The 16392-nt window shown below is 42.0% G+C and overlaps 1 protein-coding gene across 2 annotated transcripts; it reads right to left on the bottom strand.

Annotated features, from left to right (window-relative positions):
* Nucleotides 1–4026: 4026 nt before the first annotated feature.
* On the bottom strand, nt 4027–14697 carry LOC125879477 (protein Tob2). 2 transcript variants are annotated; one of them, XM_049561389.1, is made up of 3 exons: nt 14437–14697; nt 9091–9164; nt 4027–8996 (listed from the first exon to the last, which is right to left on the bottom strand). In XM_049561389.1, the coding sequence occupies exon 3, from the start codon at nt 8945–8947 to the stop codon at nt 7736–7738; it is 1212 nt and encodes a 403-aa protein (XP_049417346.1). In that variant the 5' UTR covers nt 8948–8996; nt 9091–9164; nt 14437–14697; the 3' UTR covers nt 4027–7735. The 2 variants fall into 2 exon arrangements, with proteins under 2 accessions (XP_049417346.1, XP_049417345.1); XM_049561388.1 differs by having other exon boundaries at nt 4027–9164.
* Between the last annotated feature and the right edge of the window lie 1695 nt (nt 14698–16392).

Here is a 16392-nt window from a genome sequence, read left to right as displayed (position 1 = left end):
ACGTGGAGGAGAGCCAAGGAGGAGCCCAGCCATGCATGTTAATGTCACACCACTACATGTTACTATACAGAGCGCAGCCCAGCGTGTTCACATGAGCCAGCCAACCTTACAGCTGGCTGCATCCGACAGGCACACGAGCACAGGATGGACGGACGGACAGACAGACAGACAGACAGACAGAGAGCGCTGGATGATGAAATTTAAAGTAATATCTGCTGGGATGGGTCCAGCTGAGGTGGGTGGTGAGCAATCTGGCTCCTCACCATTTGAGAATTTCATCTTTGCTTTGAATTATTGATCAAACATCACTTGAATTTGTTTACTGCAATAAGAGCTCCGGCATTTCAATCTGAGGCTTCTCACAGGAACACAGGCATCTACTTTTCATGGCTTTGATCTGCAGTATGTTCAACAGTAACTGAGTATGACACACTAAGAGGTGAGAGGTATAGCTGGATGCAAGGGTGTAGGTTTCGTTTAAATATTGTGGGGGGCACATGAAAGGGGGGGTCCAGGGACAAACCCTTAGTGTCTTGCAGTCTGGTGTAGGTATGTTAGTTTACTTTCGATACCCTGACCTTTAAGTAAAAAACACAAAATGACAGGTAGTACAATTTTATTGTGTTGTGAAGTAAATATCTTGCTTTTTTTAAAAAAAAAAAAAAAATCTTATTTTCTGTTGGCTTCTCTGACAGAGAGACAGCTAGCCCTGCCAACATGCGGAAACATGGTGCCCACTGCCCACCCTGTGGTCTCACTGGTTAGCTCAGGTTAGCCTTTGCTGCTCTGCACTGTGAACTAGCCAGGTTGGGTTGGAGGTAGCTAATAGTGCTGCTCATTTGCAGTTACTGCTGGTGATGCCATCCCAATAGTGGGACAGCATTGCTGCTGAAACAGCAACCACCCTGCAGTCTCCGTCAGGTAGCCCCCGGAGCGTAAGTGGCTTCATTTTGGGCCACAAAGCTCCTTTAGCATTGTTAACTGGGGATGCACCATATTGGTTTTTTTGCCAATATATGGACCTCACTTGTAGAGTGACTCTCTAGTCCTCCAACCACTCAGAACAAGATGCCACCTGCTACTCAGTCTTTAACACACTCACACACCAATGGAACAGCCATCAGGAGCAATTTGGGTTTCAGTATCTTGCTTAAGAATACTTTGAAATACGGACTAGAGCCACAACCGCAACAACTCATCAGGCCGATAATCAATACCGATATTGATATGTCCACTTTTTCCCCACCTAATTTTATCGGTCATCAAGTCTCTTCTGCAGTGGAATTAACATCATATTATTTATGCATACTCTTATCATGATGGCCCACCAGCAGATGGAGACATGAAATACATAGACAGACATATATGAATATATATATATATATATATATATATATATATATATTCATTCATTGTGCAAAATAAGAAGAAGCATGTTGGCTAATTCACATCCCTATTGTTCACTATGTCAGCATCACTAGCTGTGCTGACATTGCTAACAGTGCCAATAGTAGTTAAAAGTGCTAAAGGGGGTTTTCGGGCAACCCCTGGCTCGCCTGGTGGAGTGTGCGCCCCATGTAGGCTGAGTCCTTTGCAGTGGCCTGGGTTAGAGTCCAACTTGGGACCCTTTGCTGCGTGTCATCCCCCTCTTTCTTTCTCCCACCTTCCCTGTCAATCTGCAGCTGTCTTATCAGTTAAGGCAAAAATACAAAAAAAAAAAAAAAAAAATCTTTAACGGGGGTTTGTGGCTCAAAATACAGAGGGTGCGCTGCTAGTTAGCTCCCACCCAACCCAGCTGGTGTACAGTGCAGAGGAGCCAAGGCTAACAGTGGAGAGCTGAGGGTGGGCAGTGGGCTCCGTGTTTCCACATGTTAACAGGGCTAACCAGCTGTCTGTGTCCCACCATGCACTGGTGGTGCACAGTGCAGTAAACTGAAGAGTAGCAAAAATAAACATACAAAATATTCTTGGCGGTTTATCAATTAACAGTTAACTGTTGACATCCCTTTTCTGTTGATTCTTAGGCACCAATGTGTCCCCTTTCTGCATCAATCTATGGTGGAAATGCCTCTAATTCATCAAAAATAAAACTCCACTGCTAGTTTCATGTTCTTATAGACCAAATAACAACAATCACATCTTTAATGTACCAAATCTACCGCCACAGGAGTGAAGCAAAACATATTCTGGCACCTAGAAAAGTCAATATTGGTGTCAGTGTACACTCTATATAAATATTTGCTCTGCTTTACCTCACACACTAAACATTTGGGGTCACCGTAGACCAGCAACTCCAGTGTTCTGCGAAGTAAAATGGAGTCTGTGGACTTTGATATAATGGCTTCAATTCCCTGTCCAAAAAGGCTCTCTGACAGCGAGGTGAAGCAGTGAAATTATTATAAATACAGCGTTCACTTAAACTGATATAGATTTTTTTGGTGGGTCTTTTTGTTGGTGGCTAAAAGCTAACTAACTGAGGCAGGGTTTGTTCAGCGCCATTTCTTTATTTATACATGATGTGAGGGTTTTTTTTACCCAGAAGCTGGAGACAAATGCTCCCAATATTAAGGTGTGTATCGCCACCCCACCCCCCCAAAATGTAGACCCATGTCTTGATGTATCTGTAACAGTAAGCTGAAAATCTGTGTCACAATAAAGGTCACACAGCTCCGCATGCACACAAACGAGGATGACACAATTAGCTTATTTTCCATGCTTATTTTTTGCCAATCTGTTCTTTTTTATTACAAACTTAAAAAAGAATCTGATACAATAAGAAACTGCAGTAGTAACTCCCCATTCCCGAGGGGCAGCACAGAAAACAGGTCATTGCATTTCAGTAGTGAAAGATTCATTACACATCTACAGGGTGTACAGATCAGATACAAAATAGGAAAAAAATAATAAAATACAGGCAGGAAAGAAAGCACTATATTTATACATCATCTGAACTTTTAATTATATCTATCTGACTCTTAAATGTTAAATTTTACATAGAAAATAAACTTCTTTTATGACAATGAAATATTCCAAAGTGCAAAATAAAACGCACACGTCGATATAAGCAAAGGACATCAGAATACAAAATTCTTGTTTTTCCTCTTCGTCAGTGTTCAACCCTGATTGTAGAGTAGCCTGCGTTGAGAGTTGATGTTTCAAACACTATCTGATGCGTTCTTTTCAAGTGTAAAACACAGACTGGCATTCACTCTTAAAAGATGTGAGGGCAAAACAGCTTTTATGGTAATTGCTCACATCCTCAGATCTCTCACCTCGAGAGCTTGATTTGTATGCAGGAGAAATTTAATAACTCACCTCGTTTGCTCTGAATAATCTGACAGATGTGGGGAAAGAAAAAAGGAGTCACTTGGACAATTTGGACATGCACGTGACTAAAAATCTCTACACACTCAGAGACACACAAATGAACAGGTGCCTCATGTATTTTCTGCAGGCCATCTCAACCAGGGTTGACGAACATCAGATCACATTCACAGCACATTCATTTCCTTCGTCCCTTCTGAACCTGCCGTAACACTGTCGTCCTATTGAGGAGATATACTATAATTTTTTTTTTTTCCGGGTGCAGAGAGGTAGAAACCCCTTAAATCCTTCAGGGTAATTTAAATTATGGCATTACATTGCACTGGAGAAGGGTGAGCATCTGTGCAAGCAAAGACAGTCTGGGATATGGCTATAGTATCAGGACCAAAGGACCAGGCTGATGGGGAGGAGAGGACAAAAAAAAAATGGGGTGAGGAAAAGTAACATCTGATGGAATATATGATACGAGGGAGGTAAAATAACATTTTGTTCGTATAAATCTGGGGTCAGGTACTGTGGTCGCACACAGGCGAATATAGGAGTGTTAGTGTTGATGTGAAATTATTTAAAGGTCCACTGTGTAGGATTTAGGGGGATATATTTGCAGAAGTATGTTTTCTTTAGTACAGTGGCTCCTAACTGGTGGGTCGTTGGTCCATACTGACTGGCCTGCAAGTGACTCACGAACGTGTCAAATTTGTTAAAAAAAACCAAAAACTTTATTCTGAATTACAGTGGATTTCTGGCATATCTGAAGTGCTGTTTCCTGCTGTAGAATGAGTGACAGCTACTTGACAGAAATGGCAAACTAGCTCGACGACATGGCCAAACGCAAGTGTGACGCTGAATGTATTAAACTGTGTGGACCTTGAGCCAGTTGGGAACCACTGCTTTAGTGTATAATCACCTGAAAATAAAAATTGTTTTTGTTAGCTTAGAATGAGCCATTTATATCTACATAAGGAGCGGGTCTGTGTTTCGCAGCAACCCAGAGCGGTCAAATCAAACACCGGCTCTAGATGAGGCCATTCACATATCTGTGTCATCCACTGTAGTTAGAAGCCACTTCGCGACACAAGCGTTGGAAAGACACTGATTTTATTTTATCTTTCACATTAAACTGCTTCACTTGATGTTTTTATTGATGTTTAAATTTATCTAGTTTGGTCCCTAGGAAAAACCTCTGAATGTCAGGATCTTAAGTTATCAGAGAAAAAAGGTGACATGCCAAACAGCATAGGAGAAACACTGATCTGTAAAGTGAAACTGCTTTATTCAGTGTGTTTACTGGTTTAAACCACTGTGTCCTTTTGTTTTAGAGAGGAGTAGACCTCTATGGATAATTTGGCTTCTGGTTAAATGCTCCTAAACATCTGGATGTTAAGTTATCAGCGACAAAAGGTGAGCACACATTCGCAGGTGCTGGGCTAGCAGTCTATGTCCAACATGCCAAACTGCATTGGAGGAACACTAATTTGTAACCTGAAACTGTTTTATTCAGTGTTTTGATCTGTTTAAATCACCTGGTCCGCTTGTTTAGAGAGGAAGAGACCTCTGTGGAAAACCCTCCTAAACGTCTGGATCAGAAATTAGGTGAGCAAACTGTAAGTTATCAGAGACAAAAACTGAGCCACACTGGCAGGTGTTGGGCTCATGGCCCCTCTCAGATATGCCAAACAGCGACTGAGGAACACTGATTGTGTATGTGAAACTGCTCAGTGTTTTTACTGGTTTTAATTTGGCTCCTGATAAAAACCTCCTGAACAACAAATACTTAAGAAATTCTAACTGGGAAAAGTTTCAGTTGGTTGCAATCCTCCCCAGTAGATGCTACTAAATCCCCTTAAATCTTACGCGCTGTTCCTTTAAAAAAAAAAACAAAAAAACAAAGGGGAACAAACTGGGTGATGGACAATTTCAGGGGCAAAAATAAGCGGGGCGATGACACAATATGCAGTGAATTCACATAAAACGGGGAGATGGACATTCTATGCACTCTAAATTAAATCTGAAATGTGGAGATTTTTGGTTTAAATGTACTGCCTATGGGAGTAGTGTTGACAGACTGCCCTGGGAGCACAGAGAGAGAAAAGTGATATCAGCCATCTTTTCCTACACAATCCCACTGTAAACATTCACATCTTGAACTTCAACTCCAACTTGAAGAATGAATACATTTACCCGTCTTATTAGACAAATGCTGTACAAGGTACAATACACATTCAATACTTTTTATTCTGTACATCTTTTTATTTTTGTCTCGGTTTGCATATATTCACGTTATTTTCTGAAAAAATAACCTCAGCATGTAAGAAACTAAACAAAGAATCTGAACATAAGAACTTTGTATATACATATTCCTGGACTCGTCATGTCTTACTCATACAAATGTTAAGTGATCATTTTGCAAAAACAAAAATATAGAAATATTGGAAATAAATTACAAAACAAGAAAATTATAAATGCATCTTTCCCTCACAATCGTAACATTTACAGAGATGTGTACCTCCCCACCCCGTTCCCTTGAAAAGAAACAAAAAAAAAAGAAAGAAAGAAAATCTTGCATGCATATGACAAGCTGTCACATTGCAAAAACCAGCGTGAGCACAAGTCAAGGGTCCTCGGGTCGTCTTATACAAAAACATTTATGGGTACTTGCAAACATTCAAATAAACGGACGGGACTAACAGCATCTCCTCACCAGCGCAATGCATTTGAATACAAATTAAGCTCCTGTTTGAATCTCTAAAGCATTTCATGACAGCTGAATTAATTGTTACCAAACAGAGGGCGAAGGAATGGCGTATCGCTCGTGTCTGTGGGCGACACGCAGCATCAGGAGCCCAGTAATAAAGTGCCGGACAGCTCAAACGGACATCTGAGAGTTACCCTTCCCTGTAGTGACTAACCAACAATCACATGGACCCGGCTGGTAAACAAACCATTGTTAGGGACGAGAGACTTCCACAGATCTGACACGCTATCCAATAAAGCCACAAAAGCCACACACCACATTCATCTTTGTCCACGTAACTGCGGAAAAACACACAACCTGAACTGTATCACTCTGGTTTTCCTTTGTTAACAGCCAGAAGAGAAAAGATCAGTGAAGAATTTCAAGAGGAGGGAGAGAACAGTGTGAGCCTTTGGCTTCAATACCATTTAAGCTCACCAGAAACGTGTTCTGGGTTTTAAAGTGTCGCTCTCTAAGCCAATACAGCCTGGACGCCACCGAGGCAACACAACCCTCTAACTGCTTCGCTCTCCCTTTCCTTTGGTCTTCCCCTCTCTCCCATCTCTCCTCTCTCCTCCCCATGCAGAGGAAAACCTCTCCTTCATAGTCAAAGTCATGCTAAGCCATTTATCACAATCCCTGCTGCATCCCCTACGCCTCTTCACCTTCACACACCGCTAACTGGAATTGTGTGCATGTGCACGTTTCTGCATGTGTGCGTCCATTTGAATTCACGTATGAGATCATAACTTACATCCCAGTGTGTATAATTGAGGTATCAGTGCAGTGTTATTGTCTTAAAATGCAAAAAAATTTGACTTGCTTTTCACATTCCCCAAGGTTTCCCTGACCTTCCAGCTGCAGCTTCCCCTGACAGATACAATACATTCTACTACATCACTCCCTTACCACCCCAATGCTCCCCTTCTGCTCCCTCCGCTGCTCCCACTTCATTTAAACCCGTGTCATGTACGCATTCCAGCTGACGATAAACTGCTTCCAATATGCGCCCCGTGACAACAACAGAGTCAAATTGTGCCCGCGCACGAGTGCGTTTCAAGGGTAACGGGGCCCACCGTACAAACAATGAGTCTCTCCATCACGCTGAGCCACAACAAAACAGAACAGGACTACACACACACAGACAGCAGAGCCCCCCTCTCTGTATTTGTGGCAAGTAGGGCAGAGCAGATTGCAGAGCAAAGTGCTGAGCTTTCCACAGCCGTCGTTCCCTGCAGGACTTGGCGAGGTCCTTTTTCACAGCATGACAGTGCAGTGCAAAAACAGAGCTATACTAGAGCCGGGTCCATTAAACTACAAGTCAAGGGGAAAAAAGCCCCTCACATTAACATTCAATGCTAAATAATAAACATAAAGAGATTGGCAACGACTCAAGGTAGAAAGGAACTCACCCCCACCCCACCCACTCCTGTCATCAGAGCCAACACACACAACGTGATGAGTAACGGCAACGGACAAAAGGGCAGGGTGGGGTTGGAGGAACGAAACAAATCACATGAATTATTCAGTGGACGTGGTATTTTAAATCTTTGTAGTAAAACTAATTCTTAACTTGTATTAGTATTAGAACAATTTGTTAGAAAAACTGAAAATATCTGGAGCATCATTGTCCAAAACCCACCTCCTCTGACAATTCTTATCGTTACAAATGAAGGCTTAGTTGGCCAGCACAACAGGCTGGAAGGACTGGCTAGGATATTGCAGGTTGTAGCTTCCTAAACCCTCGACAAACGGCGGCTTCTCCATGTAGGAGATTCCTCCGTTGCTGCCAATGATGCCCACGCTCTGGGTGGGGGGAGGGCTGGAGAAGGGGTCAAAGGACGGGTGGGTGTTGACAGTGTGGGGGGGTTGGAATGGGCTGGCATGGGGCTGCATGGGCTGGGTGTCAGCATCAAAGTAAAGCGGGCCTGGGGATCCTGGGTAGACAAACTCTTTGGCGTTGGGAGAGAGCTGGCTGGCGATGGGACCTCCAAGGGAGTGCAAGGAGAGAGACAGGGGCTTGTGCTTGAGCAGCTCTGGAGCTGAGATGGTGGTGGGAGAGCGCGTGAGCATCCTCTGGGCAGGTGGTATGACGACTCCAGAGCTAGCTGCCGACCCGGCCCCACTGCACTTCTTCATCTTGGTCGAGCCGAATTTAGTGGCAGCGAAGCTGGCGGTGGTGAAGGTGATGGGCTGAGGACGGGCGGTGGGAAGTGCGGAGGGTGGCTGCTGAGTGGAGAGGTAGGGCAGCCCGCCGCTGGGAGGTGAAGGGGTAGAGGTGTTTGAGGAGTGGGCAGCAGGGTCGGTGGGTGTGCTGGAGCTGGGGTAGCTGAAGAGGCCAGGGCAGGACTGGGCAGATAGAGGTGTGGGAGAGCTGGAGAGCGAAGGCATGAGGGCGGGAGATGCCTGGCTTCCTATTGGGACAAACACCTGAGCTTCTGGGTTAAAGCCCAGACTCTTGGCCTCCTCTGCCTCTGCATCTCCTTTACCCTCTCTGATCACCCCCTCAGCCCTCTCGCTGTCACAGCCGAGGCCTGGGGGGTCCTCCAGGTAGAGAACCTTCACCGCCCCCTTCTCTCCAATCTGGTAGGAAACCTCGTAAGGGTCAATCCAAACACTGAGCTCCGCAGGAACATTTGCACGCACTTCCTCCGTGTCCAGTCCGCTTCTCTTGGCGGCCAACTCCACCACGGGGTCCCTCGGCGCTCCCAGGTGAATGCAGCGGAAGGCGGAGCCCCTGAGAGGGGCCTCAGGGTACCAGTGACCCTCAAAACGAGACATCAGTATCCTCTCCAGCTCCTCGCCGAACAGGTCAGCTCGACGCCGAGGCAGCTTGTTGTACAGGTAGGACACGATGAAGTTGAGGGCGACCTTCACTTCTAGATGCATGGCTGCACCAGGTTAGCGCCGTCGTGGGAGCAAAGTGATCAAGATGATGCTGAAAGTGAGGCAATGCAACTGTAACAAGGAGTTTTTCCCTCTGGCTTATTGTAAAGTGTATGATTCTTTTAGTGTCACCATGGTAAAGGCACCTTGAAGGCGGGGGCAGCAGGTTGCAGGCTGTCTTTTGTTATCACAAATACGTAGCAATGTTTTCAGGTCCCAACTGTGAAGAAGAAAACAGAAGAAAGGAGTCATTTTAAGAAAGAACCAGAGGAATATTAAAGGGGAGATCAAGGGAGATGAATTAAAAATAAAGACGGGGGAGGATGCTGTTACCCAGCTGTAAACAATTAATTACAGTTATAGTTTTTGGACATAGAAAGCCAGATTGTTGAACGGGGGCTGGAGTGTGCCACCAGAATTAACAGACTCTCTCAGTAATTAATTACAGCTCATTATTTTCGATATTAAATGAAAAATATATGTGTTTAATTTTTGTCTAAACACCAACATCGGCACTAAAATATACTGAAATATATATTGTTTTCTGCCAGTTCTTTGAACAATTGCAATATTTCACCTTCACACAACCTCCATCACAGTAAAGAAACGCTATTAAATGAGGCACTTTTGCTATCTATGCAGTAGAAAGACAAATACTTTTGAAATCAGTGCTACGTGATGAGAGAAAATGATGATGATGAGAGGCTGTGGTATTCACTTTCCCTTTGGAGGTATAAAACCTACAACTACCAGAAAGCACTGCACCTCACAGGTTCAATAAAAGCTCTGGGCTGGTGGGTGATGCGATGCTAGCTTTGCTGTTTTTTGGCAGGAAACAATAATGGGTCTGTCTCTGGCCGATAACAAACAATCTCAAATTACAGTTAAATGGTGAAATAAAATGTGTTTCTGAAAAAAATTAAGGCAAGAATAGTAACAAAATCTTTGTTTATATTTGTTCAGCACTGCTTAGTTTTACAGTTTTATTTCAGTATTTTCAGCTTCTGATTTTACAATCCAGCTAACAATATTCTGCCCACTTCCTGTTCACAAATTCTCATGTTACAGCCATACAGTGCACTAAAATATGTGTGACGACATTTTAGGCAAGAAATAGGCAAAACAGTAACATAATCCTGATTTATATTTGATCACCGTTGCCTACTTTTACAGTCAGTACGTTTAGATGCACAGCTTAATCGAGCTATGCTCAAAATTCGATTTTGGCGTCTCATCAGACTTCTCTCCTTGTCCCAGTTTACAAGCAACTGAGAAAATCGAATTACTGACGGGAACGTGTCCTCCTCCTCAACACTAGGTGGCGATATGCGTCGTTTCAGCAGGTTAATACGGCCCCCTTTCCGGTTGACCTATTACATCACTTAATAATAAACAACTGGAGTCAGGCAGCAGACCGGCATTTTCAAACAACAGCAAGATGGATAATCGTACAGCTTTGTTCATCTCATACGTAAGTACGCGTTACTGATTGTGCAGATAAGGTGCACACTATCCCTCGTGGTCATGGTGATTTCGAGAGGCAGACAAGAACGCCGTATTCTGTTGGAGGGCTACAACAATAGCATGTCTTGTCTGTTCCGGGGTCATACGTCAGCACGGGGGGTGTGGAGCATGCACACATGCATTGTCTAGTTTAACTCCGATTACGGCATATACATGCCAGAGAAAATTGAATTCCGATCGCATTATCTGGGTGTCTTAATCAGAGTTGGAGAACTCCGATATTAGTCGGATTAACGCGTTTACATGCAATTCAGTTGTCCAGTTATAGTCGGATTAAGGCAATAATTCAGTTTTTTCAAGTGTCATGTAAACGAGTGTGACTGGAGTCTGGTCTGAGCTCTCTCTTGATCCACTTCTAACTATAATATGTCAAAGAGAATAAACAGTAAACTAAAGTACGTTTCTGAAGACATTTTGGGTGAGAAATAGGCAATACAGTAACAGAATCTTGGTTCTTATTTGATCATCACTACCTGGTTTTACAGTTTGATCCTGAATTTGGTCTAAATTTAAGAAAGAGATATAGTCATATTACAGTTAAACGGTTAGCTAAAATAGGTTTATGAAAACATTTTATACAAGAAATAAGCAATACAGTAACAGAACCTTGGTTTGTACTAGATCAGCACTGCTTAGTTTTACCATCTTATCCCAGTTTTTTAAAACCTCCGTTTATACAAAAAAGCAAAATCTTGAATTACAGCCAAACAGTGCACTAAAATATGTCTCTGGAGACATTTTAGGTGAGAACTAAGCAATACACAGAATCTTGGTTTATATTTGATAAGCACTGCCTTGTTTTACAGTTTGAACAGAGTCTGAGGGGTGGGTCTCTCTCTTGATCCGCTTTTATACTCTCTGTTGTACTGCAGATAAACAGTATGCATAAATGTTTCTAAAAACATTTAAGAGGAGAAATAGGCAACACAGTGACAGAATCTTGGTTTATATTTGACCAGCGTTATTTTACAGTTAGATTTGAGTCTGAGGTGCAGGTCTCTCGCTTGATCCACTTCTATACTCCTTGTTGTACTGCAGTTAAACTATAAACCTAAGTGTTTCTGAAAACATTTAAGGTGGAAAATAGGTGATGCAGTGACAAAATCTTGGTTCATATTGGATCAGCACTGTTAGGTTTAACAGTCTGATCTGATTTTGGTCTGCGTTTGAGAGAGAAAGAAAGAGGGGCAGGTCTCTCGCTTGATCCACTTCTATACTCCTTGTTGTATTGCAGTTAAAACATAAACTAAAATGTTTCTGAAAACGTTTAAGGCGGGAAATAGGCAACACAGTAACAGAATTTTGGTTCATATTTGATCAGCACTGTTAGGTTTAACAGTCTGATCTGAATTTGGTCTGTGCTTGAGAGAGAAAGAAAGAGGGGTGGGTCTCTCTCTCTTGATCCGCTTCTATACTCTGTGTCCATGGTGGTGGGCCTACAAAAATGAGGCAGTACAAACAGTAATTCGAGCTAGGTAAGGAGGGGGAGATTGGAGATCTGAGCACTGGTAGGATGGAGGAAAGTTGACCACATTTGATTTCCACATATACCACCCACATTGTTATGATACAGAGCTGGCTGAAAATCAGCAAAGCGCCCCTTTAAGTGAACGCTTCATTGATTTACATAATTATTTGAGTGGCACACTCCAGCCTCCATATAGGTCACTGCTCTAATGAAAGCAAGAAACATACACGCCTGCATGAGAGCAGTAGAAGAGCCACAGCTTAATACATTATGTACTGAGACATTTCTATACTGACCTGTGAGGGCAAACATTGATTCAAATAAAAAAAAACTGGGCAATGTGTTGTGAAATGTTTCTGAAGCTGTCAAAAATAGATTCAAAGAGCTTGGGGAAATGGTGTGAAAAGCTTCCATTATGGCTTTAGGAATGGAATTATACAGGATAGCAAAAATACAGTATGTGTGATGAGCGGAAAACATCCCAGTTTCACCTAATCTACATACTGGGAGGTGAGCAAATTCATTTACACGACCACTATTCTTATTCAGTAGCAAACACCACTGACACACGTTTTATATTTTGGTTTTATCGGCTGCAGGATCTACTGATGGATGTAACAGATGCTGTGTTGTGGGCCTCATAAATCCTTTATAATCTGAATCCGATCCCACGGAGTGCCTCCTGCCTAATGCTTCAGCACAGTCACACAGCATCCATTCATCACCGGGCAGAGTCAAACTGAATGAAAGATTACATGCAAAAAAAAAAAAAACACACAACAACACCACAGAAACACAGAGGGAAGAGGTGTAAAATGGCAGGACAGTTAGTCGACTTCACAGAACAGCATTTCCCACCATGCAGTGCGCGCCATCACCCCCTCCCTTCCCCCTCTATACACACACAAACAATTCACTAACATTCACTTCCCTGCCAGATGGGGATTCGGCAGCTAAGATTAGAAAGACGCCTCCGATTAAAGACAATTCTAATGTTATTACCGATAAAGCTGCGCAGGCTGGATGCAGGGCTGCCGGAGTGACAGTTCAAGATTTACATTTCCCCCTATCGCACGAAAAAGGTGACATTGAAGGATAAGATGGGGGGTTGGTTAGAATGGGCTATAAATAGGGCCCCATTTTGCATCATCTGTGGTGCAAATTCCTCTCCAGCACCTGAGTTATTAAACACGAGATGAAATGTAGGAAAGGATCTTTTGAGCGCATGAGAATCCACCGGTCCACCTGCAACAGCAAGCATCACTGAAAACCTTGAATACACACACAGCTAAGCTACCTCCAGCTTCTTCTGCATTTCCTACCTCTCATTATAAAAAAAAGGCAACAGCAATAAACACAATGTCATCCAATGATATCAGGGGAATAGCTCAGTTAATATGTGCAGATGTGTTGCTTCAGGAGTGCAAGAAATGGTCCTAATCTTAAACCACAGCTTGCAGTTTTAATAAAAACACCAAGATCTTTCACGTCCATAAATCCCCTGCCTGTGTTCATATATTTATTCCTCACCTGCAGGTTTGTCACACAGCTTGAAGGCTTCATTTTGTGCAGGCCTGTTGTTGCGGGTCAGAGCAGCAGCAGGTCCTATAGTGCTATTTTTGTTTACATGGACTCATTATCAGAGCTGCAAATGTGTGGCACTGTGTGCTGCAAAGCATCCACCACATGCCAGGTTTCATCTATTGAGAACCACATCTAGTGAGCTTACAGGCAGCACAAGCTAATGCACATTATATATAACAGAAATATGAAAGCAGAAGCACCTTTAGAAATGTTATGAGGGAGGGTTTATGGAGGCCATGGACATAAAGCCTCAACACAATTTTCCTTTTTGCTGAATGCCTCTCACTTCTCCCTGTGTAACTGTAAATATATTGACATACATGGAGCTTTTTGCATGCTGCACAACAATGGAGGTAAACATGCAAGAGGTGGCGTGAGATTGGAGAAATATCAGCCAGGTTTGCATGTGTGATGACAAGCTCAGATAATAAGGGAGCAGGGTCTACCTGGGGATTACTGCCATATGTCAGTCAAAAGGCACTGGAGCAGAAAGGACACTGGTTTAGCTGACATGCAAGTGAAGAATCCCCCCCTCATGCCAAATTGTCGCTGTAAATTAAATTATAAGGCTAATTAAGTGGTGAACAGCCTATCGACCGAGTGTGTGCTCACTGTGCAACGAAGAAGAGTCCCTCCTCAGCATAAACAACCCCATCACACAGCATATACAGAGAAACATGACAGCTGAGCAGATTTTAAGGGGCACCTCAGCTGATATATAATGGCCTGAGAGAAAAACAAAAGTCTGTATTTAATGGCTGAACCTGTGCTCATTCAGTATAGTGAGCGCGTTTTGATGGACATCCAGGACAAACAGCAACACACAGCAACATGCTGTTGTCAGTGCACACGCCTTATACGGATTGTTAAATAAAATGAAGCCCTTCAAAGCACCGGCTGACATTTAATTACTCACCTATCGTCTCTGATGCTCCAGCTTGACTTGTACTCCTGCGTTTCTGTTTTTATTCCCTTGTGTTGTCTCGGATTGCAAGGCGGATTTATCGAGTCGTTGCTGCAGATATTCACCACTAGATTTATTTCACCTTGGTGTTGTTGGTATTTTTTAACTGCTGCCCCAATTCTCACACAGCCAAAGGATTTTCCCAGTTAGTCTTCAGCTGACAGTTTGCATGGAGGGTCCAGAGAAACTTTACTGTTTGACAACCCGGCGTATTTATACAGTGTGACTCGCCCACACGCCCGTGACGGCAGGGACTACTTTCTTTATATTATTGTAGCTGCTGTTTTATTATTTTAAATAACGGTGTCCATGCACCTGCTCACCTGTCTGCAAATCATTAATACCATCTCTGTACTTATTATCTATATTTATATTAACCTGCAGCTTGATTTTGAAAAATAAATAAAAAGATAAACATGATATTTTTAATTTTCAAGATAATATGTGTATTTGTAGTCATTTTAGAAAAGCAGCGACGCCAAAAACTGAAAATGCAACGTTTTTCAGTCCGTGTTTACCTAACAGGCTCTAGTTTAATCGGCGGAGGGATATTTGTAGTTTTCTACGGTGCTGAGCAATTTGCTAAAAATATAAGCGGTGATAGCAACAGAGTCTCTATTGGCTGAGAGGGGGGAGGACCCACACAGTATTGGGCTGCAGCCTCCATTTAACAGCTGAAGAAACCTGGCTTGTACTAGGGGCTTCTGGGAAATGATGTTCTTCTTTATCACTCAATGACGTGCGGTAATGAGAGTGTTAAATAATAAAACGTGCTTTGGCTTTTTGTTGACTCTGGGTTTCTATTCTATTCTATTCTATTCTATTCTATTCTATTCTATTCTATTATATTATAGAATTTATGGTGTCCAATCAGTTGGACTATGGAAATGGACTTTGTATAAACAAAATGAATCAATTAAAATTATATGAATTAAAACCCACACATTCCCAAATGTTCTGTATTTAATTTCTTTTTTTAATTTTACATGTACACATTTAGTTACCATATTTTGCAGGCATGCCTCCTATCTTTACTTCATCACTTGACTCATTGATTTTAGAGCTCACATGAAGGGCTTTTAACCAAAACTAAAGTATGCCTTTGCATTTAAAAATATTATTTGTAAAGATGAAAACACATGGAGAAAAAAAAGACTAATTTCCGGTGCAGTACAGCTATTGACGCTAACATCAACTTAAGGCATTTGAAATACATAATCATGCATTTGTTTTTGATTTTTTTTAAAAATTTCGAAGTACTGGATTTCAGGTAGAAAATATTTTTAACATAAAACGGGGTTGAAAATGACATTAAAGGAATGGACAGTACAGAGTGAGCCTATAAACATGCTGTTCACTTCAATAATGTCCTCCAGCCAAGGCTATTTTATGATTTTTTTTAACTTGAGTGTCTAATATTGCATTAAAAATACAAAAATGTACCAATTTATTATATTTCTATCATATCATATGTGATATTATGTTATGTTTCATGGACATCTTTTAGTTCCAGTGGTGAAAAAAGTATTGAGAATTTTTTCTTAAGAAAAGTAGCAATACTAAATTACAAAAATACTGAATATTAGCAGTAGATTTTCTTTGATTTGTATCATTATTGATGCATCACTGTGTAAGCAATATTTTGATACTGTGTTGCTGGGGTGAAGCTATAGTTGTAGTTTTACGTCCTGGCTACTTTGTATATAGCTATCTATTTTAATCAGTACAATGTTGGATAAATGGGCAAATCTACGTAGGCCTATATATGAAATCTGAAACTTAAAAGTACCTGTCAAAGAAGTAAAAGGACATTTTTTCATTTGTCCCTGAAATGAAGTGGAGTTGAAGTAGACTTTAAGGTAGCTCAAAATGGAACTACCCAAATGAAGTACAAATACTTAAAAATTG

The sequence above is a fragment of the Epinephelus fuscoguttatus genome, linkage group LG19 (assembly GCF_011397635.1).
Source record: "Epinephelus fuscoguttatus linkage group LG19, E.fuscoguttatus.final_Chr_v1".
Lineage (NCBI taxonomy): Eukaryota > Metazoa > Chordata > Actinopteri > Perciformes > Serranidae > Epinephelus > Epinephelus fuscoguttatus.
The sequence above is the reverse complement of the archived record's forward strand: the minus strand, read 5'-3'. Positions and strand labels throughout refer to the sequence as shown.